Source organism: Pelodiscus sinensis, chromosome 17 (assembly GCF_052426305.1).
Source record: "Pelodiscus sinensis isolate ZL-2025 chromosome 17, ASM5242630v1, whole genome shotgun sequence".
In the NCBI taxonomy this organism is placed as follows: domain Eukaryota; kingdom Metazoa; phylum Chordata; order Testudines; family Trionychidae; genus Pelodiscus; species Pelodiscus sinensis.
In genome coordinates this window covers 4567758-4582766 of record NC_143068.1, presented here as the reverse complement: position 1 = coordinate 4582766, position 15009 = coordinate 4567758, and the positions used below count along the sequence as shown (strand labels likewise).

At 44.6% G+C, this 15009-nt stretch overlaps 1 protein-coding gene across 6 annotated transcripts in view; it reads left to right on the top strand.

Annotated features, from left to right (window-relative positions):
• ERGIC3 (ERGIC and golgi 3) overlaps positions 1-15009 on the top strand; it is an 84942-nt gene that overhangs the window by 8984 nt on the left and 60949 nt on the right. For 4 of the 6 annotated variants that reach the window (XM_075901424.2, XM_075901419.2, XM_075901420.2 and 1 more), the window contains 5 exons: positions 5755-5825; positions 7806-7893; positions 8433-8513; positions 13807-13926; positions 14777-14870. In XM_075901424.2, coding sequence (XP_075757539.1) covers positions 5755-5825; positions 7806-7893; positions 8433-8513; positions 13807-13926; positions 14777-14870 — 454 coding nt within the window. The remainder of the gene's footprint in view (positions 1-5754; positions 5826-7805; positions 7894-8432; positions 8514-13806; positions 13927-14776; positions 14871-15009) is intronic. The other 2 variants (XM_075901422.2, XM_006126684.5) reach the window with 1 other exon arrangement.

The window sequence follows — 15009 nt, the reverse complement described above, 5'->3', positions numbered from 1 at the left end:
CCTAGACGATCGAGATATAAAAGGAGCAATCAAGGACGATAAAGCCATTGCGGATAAACTAAATGATTTCTTTGCTTCAGGCTTCACGGCTGAGGACTTTAGGGAGATTCCCAAATCTGCACTGTCCTTTGTGGGTGATGAATCTGAGGAACTATCCTGGATTGAAGTGTCATTAGAGGAGGTTTTGGAACAAATAGAAAAACTTAATGTTAACAAATCTCTGGGACCGAAAGGCATTCATCCAAGGGTTCTTAAAGAACTCAAATGGGAAATTGCTAAACTATTATCTGTGGTTTGTAACCTATCCTTTAAATTAGCTTTCGTACCTAATGACTGGAAGGTAGCCAACGTGACACCAATATTTAAAAAGGGCTCTCGAGGCGATCTTGGCAATTACAGACCGGTAAGTCTAACGTCAGTACCGGACAAATTAGTTGAAACAATAGTAAAGAATAAAATTGTGAATCATGTAGAAGAACATAATTTGTTGGACAAAAGTCATTCTGAAAATTTACCATTCATTCCTACCTTTTGTTTCCTGTCTTTTAACCAGTTCTCAATCCAAGAAAGGACCTTCCTTCTTATCCCATGGCCATGTAATTTACACAATGGCCTTTGCTGAGGGACCTTGTCAAAGGGTTTCTGAAAATCTAAGTATACTATATCTACTGGATCCCCCTTGTCTGCATGTTTGTTAACCCCTTCAAAGAACTCTAATTGATTAGTAAGACAGGATTTCCCTTTACAGAAATCATGTTGACTTTTGTCCAACAAATTATGTTCTACCATATGCTTCACAATTTTATTCTTTAATATTGTTTCGACTAATTTGCCCGGTACTGACGTTAGACTTACCGGTCTGTAATTGCCCGAATTGCCTCTAGAGCCCTTTTTAAATATTGGTGTCGTTTTGTCCTAGCCTCAGATGCCAAGGAAAACAATTTGTCTCCCTCCTTTGTAACACCCTTTTAGATACTTGAAAACTACTATTATGTCCCCTCTCAATCTTCTCCTTTCCAAACTAAACAAGCCCAATTCTTTCAGTATTCCCTCTTAGCTCTTGTTCTCTAGGTCTTTAATAATTCTTGTTGCTCTTCTCTGGACATTTTCCAATTTCCCCATATCTTCTGGACACAATACTCCAATTGAGGTTAATGCATCCCAGAATCATGTTTTATTTTTTTGCAACAGCGTCACACTGTTGACTCATATTTAGCTTGTTGTACACTGACCCTTAGATCCTTTTCTGCAGTACTCCTTCCTAGACATTCACTTCTCATTCTGTATTGTGAAACTGATTGTTTCTTCCTAAGTGGAGTACTTCACATTTGTCCTTATTAAACTTCATTCTATTTGCCTCAGACCATTTCTCCAGTTTCTCCAGATCATTTTGAATTATTACTGTGTCTTCTAAAACACTTGCAACCCCTCCAGGTTGGTGGTATCTTTAAAATTAATCGTACTCTTTATGCCAATTTCTAAATCATTGATGAAGATATTGAACAGAAATGGTCCCAAAACAGACCCCTATGGAACCTCACTTTTTATGGCCTTCTAACATGATTGTGAACCGTTAATAGCTACTCTCTGAGAACGGTTATCCAGCCAGCTATGCACCACCCCATTTACGTTGTAGCCCCATTTACGTTGTATTCGCCTAGTTTATTGATAACAAGATCATGCAAGACTGTATCAAATGCCTTACTAAAGTCTAGGTATACAGTGTCCACCACTTCTCTTATCCACAAGACTTGTTATCCTACGAAAGAAAGCTATCAGATTGGTTTGACATGATTTGTTCTTTACAAATTCATGCTGGCTGTTACCTATCACCTTATTTTTCCCATAATATTTGCAGATGAATTCCTTAATTACTTGCTCCATTTTCTTTCCTGGCACAGAAGTTAAACTGACTGGTGTGTAGTTTCCTGGGTTGTTCTTATTTCCCTTTTTATAAATGGGCATTATATTTGCCCTTTTCCAGTCTTCTGGAAGCTCTCCTGTTTTCCATGATTTTTCAAAGATGATAGCTAGAGGCTCAGATACCTCCTCTCTCAGCTCCTTGAGTATTCTAGGATGCATTTCATCAGGCCCTGGTGACTGTGGACATCTAACTTTGCTAAGTAATTTTTAACTTTTTTTATTTTATCTTCTAAACCTGCCCCATTCCCACTAGCATTCACTATGTTAGGCATTCCTTCATCATCGGACTTCTTGGTGAAGACTGAAACAAAGAAGTCATTAAGCACCTCTGCCATTTCCAAGTTTCCTGTTGTTGTTTCTCCCTCCTCACTGAGTAATGGGCCTACCCTGTCTTTGGTCTTCCTCTTGGTTTTAATATATTTATAGAACATCTTCTTGTTACTCTTTATGTCTGTAGTTAGTTTGAGCTCGTTCTGTGCCTTGCCTTTCTAATCTTTCTCCTTCATTCCTGTATTGTTTGCTTACATTCATCCTTTGTAATTTGTCCTAATTTTCACTTTTTATATGACTCCTTTTTTATTTTTAGATCATGCAAGATCTTCTGGTTATGCCAAAGCAGTCTTTTGCCATACTTTCTTTCCTATGCAGTGGAATAGCTTGCTTTTGGGCCGTTAGTAATGTCCCTTTGAAAAATTGCCAACTCTTTTCAGTTTTTTTTCCTCTTAGTCCTGCTTCCCATGGGACCTTACCTACCAGCTCTCTGAGTTTACCTAAATCCTTACAATTATGAACACTATGATTTCATGATCACTTTCGCCCAAGCTGCCTTCCACTTTCAAATTCTCAACCAGTTCCTCCCTATTTATTAACATCATTTCTAGAACAGCTCCCCAGTAGCTTTTTCAGCCTTCTGAAATAAAAAATTGTCCCTCAGTGCAGTCCAAGAACTTATTGGATCGTCTGTGCCCCACTGTGTTAGTTCCCCAATGTATGTCTGGATAGTTGAAGTCCCTCATCATCACTAAATCCTGCGCTTTGGATGATTTTGCTAGTTGTTTAAAAAAAGTCTCATCCACGTCTTCTACCTGGGTATGTGGTCTATAGTAGACCCCCTAGCATGACATCACCTTTTTTTTTAAAACACCTTTTAACCTAACCCAGAGACTCTCAACACATCTGTCTTGTATGTCCATCTCCACCTTAGTCCAAGTGTATACTTTTTTAATATATAAGGCAACACCTCCTCCCTGATTACCTCTGAGTAAGCTGTACCCTTCTGTACCAATATTCCAATCGTGTGTATTATCCTGCCAAGTCTCTGTGATACCAACTATGTCATAGTTGTGTTTATTAGCACTTTAAGTTCTTCCTGCTTATTCCCCATACTTCTTGCATTTGTATTAGGGCTGTCAATTAGTGGGCATTAATACCTGCAATTAACGCAGGGTAGAATTAATCTGTTAAAAAATTAACTCTAATTAATCACAGAGATCAGCAAACCAGCATGAGCTGCTCAGGAGCCTGTCTGTGGTAAGGTGCAGTAATGCAAACCGCCACCAGAGGGCACATGGAAAAAAGAAGTAGCGAGAAAGGGGAGAAAAAAAACCCTGAAGACATCTCAAATCCAAGGGAGAAGTAAACAAGAAAAGTAAAGATCCTGACACCCATCCCTCTCCCCTCCCGATGACCATATTTTTTAAAATAAAACAGCCTGGGTGGGGGGGGGCGCTTGCCCAAGCTGTCCCCCCCCACAGGGCTCACTCAAGCCACCCTTTCTTTGCCTCTTTGGGCTGGGACTGACCCTCCCCCCACATCTGGTTCTGGGGCTGAGTCCTCCCTCCTGAACTCTGCACTGCCTATGGGGGGGAGGGTCTTGCCCCCCCAGTCCAGGGGCTAAACCCTCCCCTGAGCTTGGGGGCTGACCCTGACCCCGGAGCCCTATGCCACCTGCAGTTGGGGGCTGAACCCTCCCCCCCCAACTCTGCACGGCCCACGGCAGAGTCTACCCTTCTCTGGCCCTGTGCTGTCCACAGCTGGGGGTGATCGAAAAAAGGATTCTTTTGAATAGGACACAAATATATTGATTATATAAAAGAATTTAAGTTCAGCTTTCATGATAGAATTGGCACTACAATACTTCAGTCAGGTGAACTGAAGTTTTTTTTTTTTACCATGTAAATGTTTTGTAATAAAATATAAATATAAAGTGAGCAGTATACACTTTGTATTCTGTATTGTAATTGAAATCAATATGTTAGAAGATGTAGAAAAAAATCCAAAAATATTTAAATAGATACAGTAGACTTCCGATAATCTGGAACCTTTGGGATCTAGGTGGTGCTGGATTATCAAATATGCCGGACTATCAGGAGGTACTGTAAGCTGGTTATATACTGTATCCAGTATATACTGTATATACAGTGTTTTAGCCGTTTTTATTGTACATACTGGATACAGTATACTGTAATGTTTTATTTTTTTAACCCTTTTTGCTCTGTTCAGCTGCTGCTGCTGTGTTGTGACTCGGTTTTACCGAAGCTCACTCACTAGGCTCTTGCCATTTTGATGCCGGACTATGGGGAGTGCCATACAATTGGATGCCGGACTATTGGAGTTGTACTGTAGTATTCTTATTATTGTTTTACAGTACGATTAATCATGATTAATTTTTTTAATTGCTTGACAGCCCTAATTTGTATATAGGCATCTAAGATACTGATTTGATTTTGCCTTTCAGTTCTGCCTTGTCCCGCTTTTTTTCTCTGCTATTATAGCCCATGCTCCCTCCCATTTCCAACCCAACTCCCAGGTCTCCATGTTTTTCACTTACCTGTGGGCTTTGGTCATCTGCCCCCATCGAACCTAGTTTAAAGCCCTCCTCACTAGGTTAGCCAATCTGCATCCAAATATGGTCTTCCCCTTCCTCGAAAGGCAGGAGAGTCCCAACTATGGGATCATTTATCTTTGCTCCAGTTGACTGTTCTTCCCTGAGCATTTTATCCTCCTTAACAGCACAAGGGCAGTTTGAGTGGAGGTGGAACAGTTCTACAGTGTCCTGGAAAGCCTCATCTACTTACCTCTATGCCTCCCTTAGCTCCTTCAATTCAGTCCCCCTAGCCTCCAAAGCCCGTACACAGTCTCTAAGGGCCAGGAGCTCCTTGCACCAAATACATACATATGCCACCCATCCTTTGGGCAGGTAATCATGTAATCATATATGCTACAATGGGTGCAGTTAACAGGATAGCCCCACAATAATTAGATTATTGATAGGATTTTTATTTAAATTAGGTAGTTTGGGATTTAGTTTAGTTTAAACGTTTTAAAGAATGTCAAGTGTACCTAGCCCCTTCTAACCCCCCCTCTAAACTCCCTCACAAAACTCCATTAGCTGCCCCTGACTATATTCACTCTGGCTATGGATGGTCTCATCAAAATAAAGATTTAGTTGTGGTCAGGTTGGGGCTGCACCATAGTAGAAAGCATCTCTTCTATGTTAAATGTTTCCTTTCGTGGCTGGGAGAGGAGGATTGTGCCTGAATGAATGAAAAGAGCTCCTATATTGGTATTCAGTACTGGTTCACTTTCCTCTTTGATAACTTTGAAATGCAAGGATTAAAGATTCACTTTGTGGCTTCAAGATCTCCTGTCTAACTGATATTTATGTTGATTTATAAGTGTGGTTTTTTTATAGCGCACATGAGCAACCTAGTTTCTTCTCATCTGCTGTAATGCCAGCTGCTTTCTTCTCTGGAGTCAGGCAATGGATTAGTGAGTCTCAGGACTGCTCCACCGTAGCCCATGGTAATGCTTGTCATTCTCTATTTGCAGTGACAATAATCAGTGGACTTATCATGCTCCTGCTTTTCTTCTCAGAGCTGCAGTACTATCTCACCAAGGAAGTAAGTAGAGATTTGTATTGCTGTCTTTTTGGGTTTGTTTTCCCTGTCTCTTGTTGGAGCCCTACAAAACAGGTAGGGCCACATATTCAGCCAAGGTCCGCCATTTGTAATTTGATGCCAAGCTCCAGAGTTTTGTAAGACACTGGGCCATTCTGTATCTACAGACTGTCTTACCTTTTCCATAGTGTGACATGGCATACATACACCAGGCAGGAAAGAGCAAGTCCCGCCCCTCACACCATGTTGGACATATGCTAGTATAAAGGGAGACAGCCCAGTTTATTTTGGGTTTATCACTAGGAGAAAGGATGTTTGGTAGATGTTCCAGCTTAGGAGCCGTTACAGTCCTTGTTTGCCGGAGCTAGAGATCCTGAGACCTAATGGGAATCCAGGGAGTTGCTTGCACTGAGGAAGTCAGAGACCTTAACACTGAATGGACTGTTGCTTCAGGAAGCCCAGTAGAAAGTGACCCAGAGAGGTGGAGTGTGTGGTATCTCCCACCTGTAGAAGGTCAGTGTGTTGTGTTTGGATTTCCTCATTGAGTGGCAGACAATTCTGTCCCTGTTAGGGCCCAGGATCAGGACCAGGTGGAGTCAGGTAGGCTCAAATCCCACTACCCCAGCTGCCAGCCCATGTGGTGATGACCCAGGATATGGCCATGCAGTACACTCAAAGGCTGCTGTATCGACTTTGGCCACTAGGTCATGTAGCCCTGCACTCAAGGACCACTGTATTAACTCTGGCAACTCGCATGGTAGCTAGAATTTCATGTATGTTCCTGCCACAAAGAGCAAGATATTTCTTCTGTTTGCAGTGCTAGGTCTAGTTCTTTTGTGAACCAGACAAGAAAGCAGGATCAGTGACTTTCACTAAGATTTCGCTTTACTGTGTTTTGAGCTGGCACCAATCTGCTGGCAGCCATTCTGGTGAGATGAGTGAATTGTTCCTTTCTTCTTTACTCCCTGCATATTTCAAAGAAGATGGGAACTAGCCCTGCAGGGAGGAGACTCCTCACTCCCTCTCCCCCAACCCCCACTGATCACCCTTGTATTGGCTTCCTGTGCCTCAGATTGGGCTTGTTTTGTCTGTGTCCATCCACTAAGGCCTAGATCCCCCTGCTAGAGAAGACAGGAGAAGTCCTACTGGGCTGTTGGTTCCTCCAGCTTCTGCTGTGGACAGAGCACTCTCCTGTGTCACTAGTAGGAGATAGCCACCAGTTTCCTGCTTGTAGGCTCCCTAGTGGTGAAGAATTTGCAAAAAGTAAAATATTTTAAATTGCTTTTATTTAATTTAAACCCCAAAATTATCTCTTTTCTGGCTGGGAGCATCACACATCGTAAAAGCATGACTAGGGGTGTGTCTAGACTACATGCCTCCTTCGACGGAGGCATGTAGATTAGCCAGATCGGAAGAGGGAAATGAAGCCGCGATTAAAATAATCGCAGCTTCATTTAAATTTAAATGGCTGCCCCGATCTGCCGATCAGCTGTTTGTCGGCAGATCGGGGCAGTCTGGACGCGACGCGCCGACAAAGAAGCCTTTCTTCATCGGCACAGGTAAACCTGGTTTCACCAGGCTTACCTGTGCCGATGAAGAAAGGCTTCTTTGTCGGCGCGTCGCGTCCAGACTGCCCCGATCTGCCGACAAACAGCTGATCGGCAGATCGGGGCAGCCATTTAAATTTAAATGAAGCCGCGATTATTTTAATCGCGGCTTCATTTCCCTCTTCCGATCTGGCTAATCTACATGCCTCCGTCGAAGGAGGCATGTAGTCTAGACACACCCTAGGTGTGGAAATCATGTCAACTGCTCTGTCACAGCATCTTGTAAGGTGCCAGCTTGGGTCCCACTTGTAGAGGAGGCCTTTGGCAGTATGGTGGCATAGCACCTGTAGAGAAGCTCCTGAACCAGAGAGAAGGCAAGTGGAAAGGCCTAGCAATATATTTCTAGGTGCAATAAGACTTTCTTCTTTGTTCCTAGGTTTATCCTGAACTGTATGTTGACAAATCAAGAGGAGACAAGTTGAGGATTAATATAGATGTTGTCTTTCCACATATGCCTTGTGCTTGTAAGTAAGTCTGCTAAAGTGTTGGGGGGGAAAAAAGCAGTTTTCACCCTCTGCTAGAGATTGGGCATGCTGGCCAGTCAGTGCACCCAGCATTCGGATTTGTTAGTCTCCTGTCAATAGGAAGGAATTACATTTCCCAGTAGTTAGAGCAGGGGATTCAGTCAGGGCACCTGGGTTCAGATCCCAGAGTTGTCATTGGTCCAGTTGCTTTATTTTTCTTCAGGAGTTTCCTAATTTGTACAATAGGATAAAGCTCTTTATCCATTTCTGTAAAGTACTTTGAGACCTAATATGTGGAGAAGAGGAGCCTGGTATGAAAGGGATATCATGCCAACGTGCTTCCAAAGGCTTATCCCAGTTGCCATTAGTTTTTATAATGTGCATTCAGTGCATCCTATGGAATCACTGTAGAAGAGGTCTTGGGACCAGCTACTTCAGAGAAAGGTTTGTTATCCAGCACTCATGGGAAATGGGGGTTGCTAGTTAATTGAAATGTGCTGGATAACAAAGCTTTTTGCTCTGTCTCCTCCCCTTACCAGCAGATCCAGTTCCCATCAGCTTGAGGGGAAAGGAGGTGCCCGCTGATGAGGTTAGCAACCCCGAAATGGCCAGCTGGATAGGTAGGAGTCAGGTGCATGCACCTGAAGATGTGGCGGTATTGTGACTGGGGGCTGTGTTAGTTAACAAAGTGCCAGATGATAAAGCTTTCACTGTACAGGTTGGACCTCTCTGGTCTGGCACCCTTGGAGGGATTTTTCCCAACCAGGAAAAGTAATTTCTAGGCCCTCCCCCAGCCATGGCCTCACTGCCAGCCTCCCCAGCAGCACTTCAGTGTAGGGCTCATGGCCCCACCATGGTAGTCCTGCCTCAATAAGCACAGGGTCACAGCCCCACGGGGCAGCCTCCCTGCTGGGCTCCAGCTGCGCCACTGGGTGGCAGCCCCGCTTGGGCTTCAGCCTTCCTGGGCAACACTGCTTCCTCCTGGCCTCACTAGGCAGCTCCACTGGGCAGCAGCAGGGCTGCTGGGCTCTTTGCTGTGCCGCTGGCCAGCCCCATTCCCAGGTTGCGCGTTCAGGCTCCAAGCCCCACAGGGCAGCTCTGCTGCCTTTTAGTCCCACTGTGCAGCTGAGACATTGGTCGGCATCAGGGCTGCTGGGCTCCTTGTTATGCTGCCCAGCAGCTCCTCTGATGGGTTCCCGGCCCACAACACCAAGCAGCCCCACTGCTTTCTGGTCTTGCCTGGTAGTTTCGCTACTAGGCAGCAGCCCTGTTGCTAGGCTACCAGTTTTGCTGCCACAGGGTAATCCCACTACAGGGCTCCAGCCACTAGCCCTCCACGAGACTCTCTGGTCCTGGAACATCACTGGTCCTTCTGGACCAGGGATGTTGACAGACCAGAGAGTCACAGTTAAGAGGTTCAATATTTATTTCTTCACTCTTGTGTTTAAATTCTGATCATGTATTCTAATGGAACCAAATCAGTTATATTACTGATATAATCCAATGTTTCTTCTAATTTTTTCGATCCATGTGCGGTATGAATTTTTTAACGTGTACCAGTATCAAAGTAGTGTGGTGTTGTGTGCCACCAGTAGAAGTGAAACAAAAGAAAAAGCACATTCGGTATAATATATGTATGGTGACCATATTTTCTGAATCAAAATTAGGGACATGTTAGCTACACCCCCTGACTCCCATTAGGCATGCCTCCTGCCACAAGAAGTCCCACCCCTGGATGTAGTGCTCCCAGGATCAAGATAGACACATGACCAGTGTCTTGTGATCCCTCTAAAAACTCCTTTCACCGTCGTCCTGCCAATAGGGATGGGTTTGGTCCCTACAGAACCCTCCATGCAACTATCCTGCAATTGCATTAACCCAACTTGCATTGCATTAACTTGGAGGAAAGGCTGGGGGAAGTGTTCCCTCTATGATTTTCTTCCCATGAGCAGAGTGAATTTTGTCTTGTGCACCAGTATTGAGTTCATTTGTGCTTCTTTGAATGTGTGCCACTGGGGCACCCAAGTTATTAATAAACATCTTATAAACCTCTCCTCTGCTGCCATGTCTCCTCCCCTTCCCTCACCCCATCTGCTCTTCTGGTGCCTGCTGTCCTGTCTCCTGCCCTTGTCACTCCCTTCAGCCCTTTGGGGACCTGCTCTCCTCTCCTGCACCAGTTCTTCTCTTCCTTCTTGTCACAGCTCAATCCCCCAACCTGACACTATGCGTGCGGAGATGGGGGGCCAGCTAACTGAATAAACTCTGCAATACTTGTCTCTGTGATTCCCAGACAAATTTATCCAGTCTCAGTCCCTCTGAGATTAAACAAACAAAACAACCCCAAGACTGATTCCTTGCTGCCACCACCCAAGTGATTCCAAGAAAATATAAAAATAAACCCTTTTTCCAGGGAAGAGATCTCTTGGGAAATCCCCTCCATAAGGTAAAGCCCTCTCCACCCTCCACCCCCCCGCCCCAACTTCCCTTTTGTTTGGAGTTGGGAAAAACAGAGGGAATCCACAGACAACAATGGACTCTACCCTTGTAACTAGGCTCCAAGGCAGCCTGGAAGAGGAGTAGGCAGTGCCACCGGACCAGGACCCTACGCAGCAAAGGCAGTCCTGTGGGGGGAAGGAGAGAATGGGGAGAGGGAGGAGCCGCATGACACTTGAAGCCAGCCTGGCTGCCCACTGTCAGAGCTCCAATGGAGCTGCCTACACGCCCTGCTGGGGGGGGAGAAGGTTGCTGCCCTGTACAAGGAGCAATGGCACAGTACCATTTCTTGGTTGCTCCTTCCCACAAGCCAGCGTCCCGATCAAGTAGTGAAATATCTGGTGGGGCTTTCCGGACATTTCACTACTTGATGGCACACCAGGACAGAGTATTTAAATTTGGGATTGTCCTGGAAAAATCGGAATGTATGGTCAGCGTAAATACATGTGTTGGAGTGAGGTCACAGACGACCCCTTAGGGATGATTTCCGGGATGCTGACAAGGCCACTGCCACTTGCCTTTGTGCTCTGTGGAGCTTCTTGTTACTGGGCCAGCTCCCTGGTCTCCCCCAGCCAAGGCACAGAGCTGAGAATCATGTGCCCCTCCCACCCCCCCAAGAAGTAATGGAGACACTAAATCTCTTCAGGTCCAAGGAGAATGCAGTTTGGGCCCAGCTTCCTGGGATACCACTCCCCAGAAGTGATCAAAACCTCCGGTGAAATATTTAGGAAAGCCCCCTTTAACAACGAAAGGGGGAATGTACACACTGATTACTCCCCCAGGTAATTATTTACACTGGGTTTGATAGAAAATAGAAGTGATTTTTATTAAGTACAAGCAATAGGATTTAAGTGATAAGTGAAAAAAGGCAGAGCAAAGCAGAATACAAACTCAAAATAACAGAAAACACTTAGCTATATCTGCACTAAAACTTCAGTACAAATTTACTACAAACTCACCCGAAAACTGTTTCTTTCCAGGCCAAGCCTTCCAAAACCAGAGCTGTTCCTCACCCTGGAGTCTTTGGTTCATATCCTTGGGTGTGCCAGCTTAAGACCAAAGACTCCTACTTTCCTATTGTTTTTAAAGATTCCTTTATTGCATGGGGAGTCACCTGGACCGTTCCTACCAACAACGGCTAAGACTTAAGGACAAAAGGCTATTTGAATATGTTTGCCCAAACACTGAGGCCTCCCTTGATTACGGATGTGAAGGACTAGTCGTTTCCCCCTTCTGCTCCCCCGCATTGCTGCCTCTATCATAGAGGCAGCGAGGGCAGGGGGAGAGCATGGGGTACTTCAAAGTGGCAGCACTGCTTGAAGCCTGGAGCCAGACCCTGGGCTCCATATGGCACTGCTGCTTTGAAATGCTGCGTGCAGCCTGGGGCTAGCTGGGGTGTCCCCAGGCTGCATGTGGCACCTGGAGCCCAGTGTCAGGCTCATCATGGCATTTCAAAGAGGCAGCACCGCATGGAGCCTGGGCTCCGTTGGGGACTCCCTCACTGACCCTGGGCTCTGTGCAGTGCTGCCGTTTTGAAACACAGCGGGGAGCCTTGTGTCAGGCTTCCTGTGGCATTTCAAAAAGGCAGCACAACATCCCCAGCCCACTCTGGGCTCGATTGGGCATATTCACCTTTGAAGTGTAGCAAAAACCCTAGGGCAGGGGCCCTAGGGCAAGTTGGAGCCACCCTATTGACTAATGATCAAATAGTTGATGCAAAAATGCATCAACTATTTGATTAGTCAGTCGATACTTAACATCCTTACCCTTGATGATGACATTCATTCACACATTTAAAACGCATAAAGTATTCCCTACTCCATACATCTAATTTTACGCACAGAAATGATACATACACCAAAATAAGATAAACAGATCCAGCAGATTACTTGATGTAATCTATCAATCTTCATGTCTTAATTTGCTCAAAGCACCTTTGAGTTAAATATATTTACGTCCATAAGTCCATTTCATAAAGCATGGTGGTTGGTGAACCGTCACAATGTATATTTTTAAAAAGTAACCGTAGGGGTAATTACTCCAGGACAGATTTAGGCATTTTAGAACTCAATATTCAAAGAATTAAATTCAATCATAAGAGAAATAAAGCTATGAAATGCTTAGACCAGTGAAACTAAAATAACAGCACTTTGAAAGACTAAAATTACAGCGAATATATGTGCATTACAGGAAGTACCAAGAAGTAACAAAAATACAAATATGTGTTTGGAGGTGAATGTCAGAGACTGTGTGCGCACGTGTGCGTGCATGCTTGCTCTGAGAGAAACCGGGTGTATGTGAGAGACAGATACACATACAAAGTGTGTGTCTATGCTGGCAGCTGGGGAAGTCTGAGAGATCATGTGTTGTCTTTTTAAAGCACTCACACCAGAAACCTCAGACACCAGCAGCTGAGTTCTCCTGTTCGTGAGCTCTGTCCTTCCTTCTCCCCTGCTGTGTGGAGATAGGGTACCTTGACAATCATCACCTTTCTTCCTCATCCCCCCTGCTCCTCACAGCAAACAGGAGGATCCCAGGAACAGCTGGCCAGAGGCCCCAAGGCAGAGGACAGGAACTGTGTAAGAGCAGAGGAGGGGGTAGTGGATCCTGAACACATACTGTTGATATATTGCTAAAATATTTTTACACTTAAAAAAAAATATTTCAGACGCTTGATTAGAGAGAGCTCAAGTATTAGTACTGGAGTTTCACGTTTCCATTAAGGGGTAGTGATTTAGTAGTTTAAAACAAGTGCTCTGTCTCCGATCACCCCACTGAAATGTATCTGCAGAAGATACCGCCACTCTGGGGAGGATTCTTCTCTTACTCCAAGCCCAGACATCCTCTCCTATCATATTTAAGATGGAGTGTCTAGTCCAATAGGTCTAGCAGCTTCTTTCCCCTTCCCTGTAAAGATATTGACATTGTGTCCTCAAGTAGCTGGCGAGTTCCCTGAGTGATATATCAGGGCCCAGCAAAGACTCTGTGACACAGGGGACAGTTGCTGGGATTGGGGGAGTTCTCCACATGGATTCAAGGTTGATCAGCTGAGTGAGATATTTGCAAATGTTTGGTTTGGTTATTTAGCCTGAGATCTGTCTAGATGCAAATATAACAGCTAGCTGAAGACAAATCCCTTTTGGAAAGGACCTCAAGAACCTTGTTTGCAGAATAAAGTAAAATGTAGGGGTGCAGTTTTAAGTCACTTTGAGGTTCTCAGCTATCATGGTGCATCTTCTTATTCCATTCCTCTTCCACTCCTTGATTTTCTTGTAATCTGGAGATCTTCCTCTTAGACTCCTGCTTCTGTGCTCTTCCTCTTGTCAACAGACTTGTTGTTTCTCACTGCCTTGCTGCTTCAGTAAGCCATCTCAGAATCACAGACAATCTGCCTTAATTCTCTCTGCTTGCTGGTTTCAGATTTGAGCATTGATGCAATGGATGTGGCAGGAGAGCAGCAGCTAGATGTGGAGCACAATCTCTTTAAACAACGTTTGGATAAAGATGGAAATCCTGTTACCCCTGAGGCTGAGAGACATGGTAATTCAGTGTCCTGCTGTCTTCCTATGATAGATGCTCTAATAGCCTGACTGCCGTTGAACCTCCTCAGTTATCTTATAAAGGGAATCCCAGTGACTTAAGTGGCAACTGAAGAGTATTTGAACTCATTCACAGCAGTGTAATCTTGCTGTCTAAAGTGCAGTGATATGGGATTGCAGAGATGGTTGCTCTTCAAAGACTGAGCCTGCTTTTAGGTGTTCGTTGCCCCTTGACATTTGTTTTCTCCTTTATTTTGTCTTTGGGATTTTACAGGGCCTGGGCTTGGCATTGCTGGAGTACATTATTGGCTGCCCTCAGCTCTGGAGCTGATACAGCTGCACAGAAGCTATGGCCACTCACCTCTAAAATGTTTTCCGTTTGGTGCTCCCTTTACTAATGTTAGCAATGTGGATGGGATGTTGGCGGGCTTGGACCATTATTCCCAACTTTGCTCAGAGTAAATCTAGATGATGTGCTCATTATCTCTATGCGCATGTTCAAACTTTTGATACTGTCAGTGGAGCTCACTGAAGTTAGTAGTAGGGGAAATCTTAGGGATATAAAAGCTAATATGGGAGTGGCCCCAGTGCTTGAGTGTCCTTGAAAAACCAGTCATTTATGGGAATTGGTTCGCTGAGTCTTCCTGTGTTCGTTGTCCCCAGCTTGTTATACATCTCAACAAACTACATAATCCCAACACAACTGACTCTACACTGGGCAAGAGTGGAATTTGATAAAAAGAGCATTCTAATCCACAGTGAGAAGTGTGATCATGAGTAATACAAATCATAAGGTGACAGACATGCTCATAAAATCATCACATCACTTGGAAGTCTTATTTTGTTTTTAGAGCTGGGAAAAGAAGAGGAGAAAGTGTTTGATCCAGATTCCTTAGATGCTGATCGCTGTGAGAGCTGTTATGGAGCAGAGTCAGAGGACATCCGGTAAATGAAGGCTTCTCTGATCCCCTAATCTAGGGAGTGGGGGGGCTGTATGCTAATCCTGATCTGACAGGAATGGGCTGTGTGCACATTCCTAATCTCCAGAATTAGAGGAGGAAAGTGGAATGACACATCTGTGGTG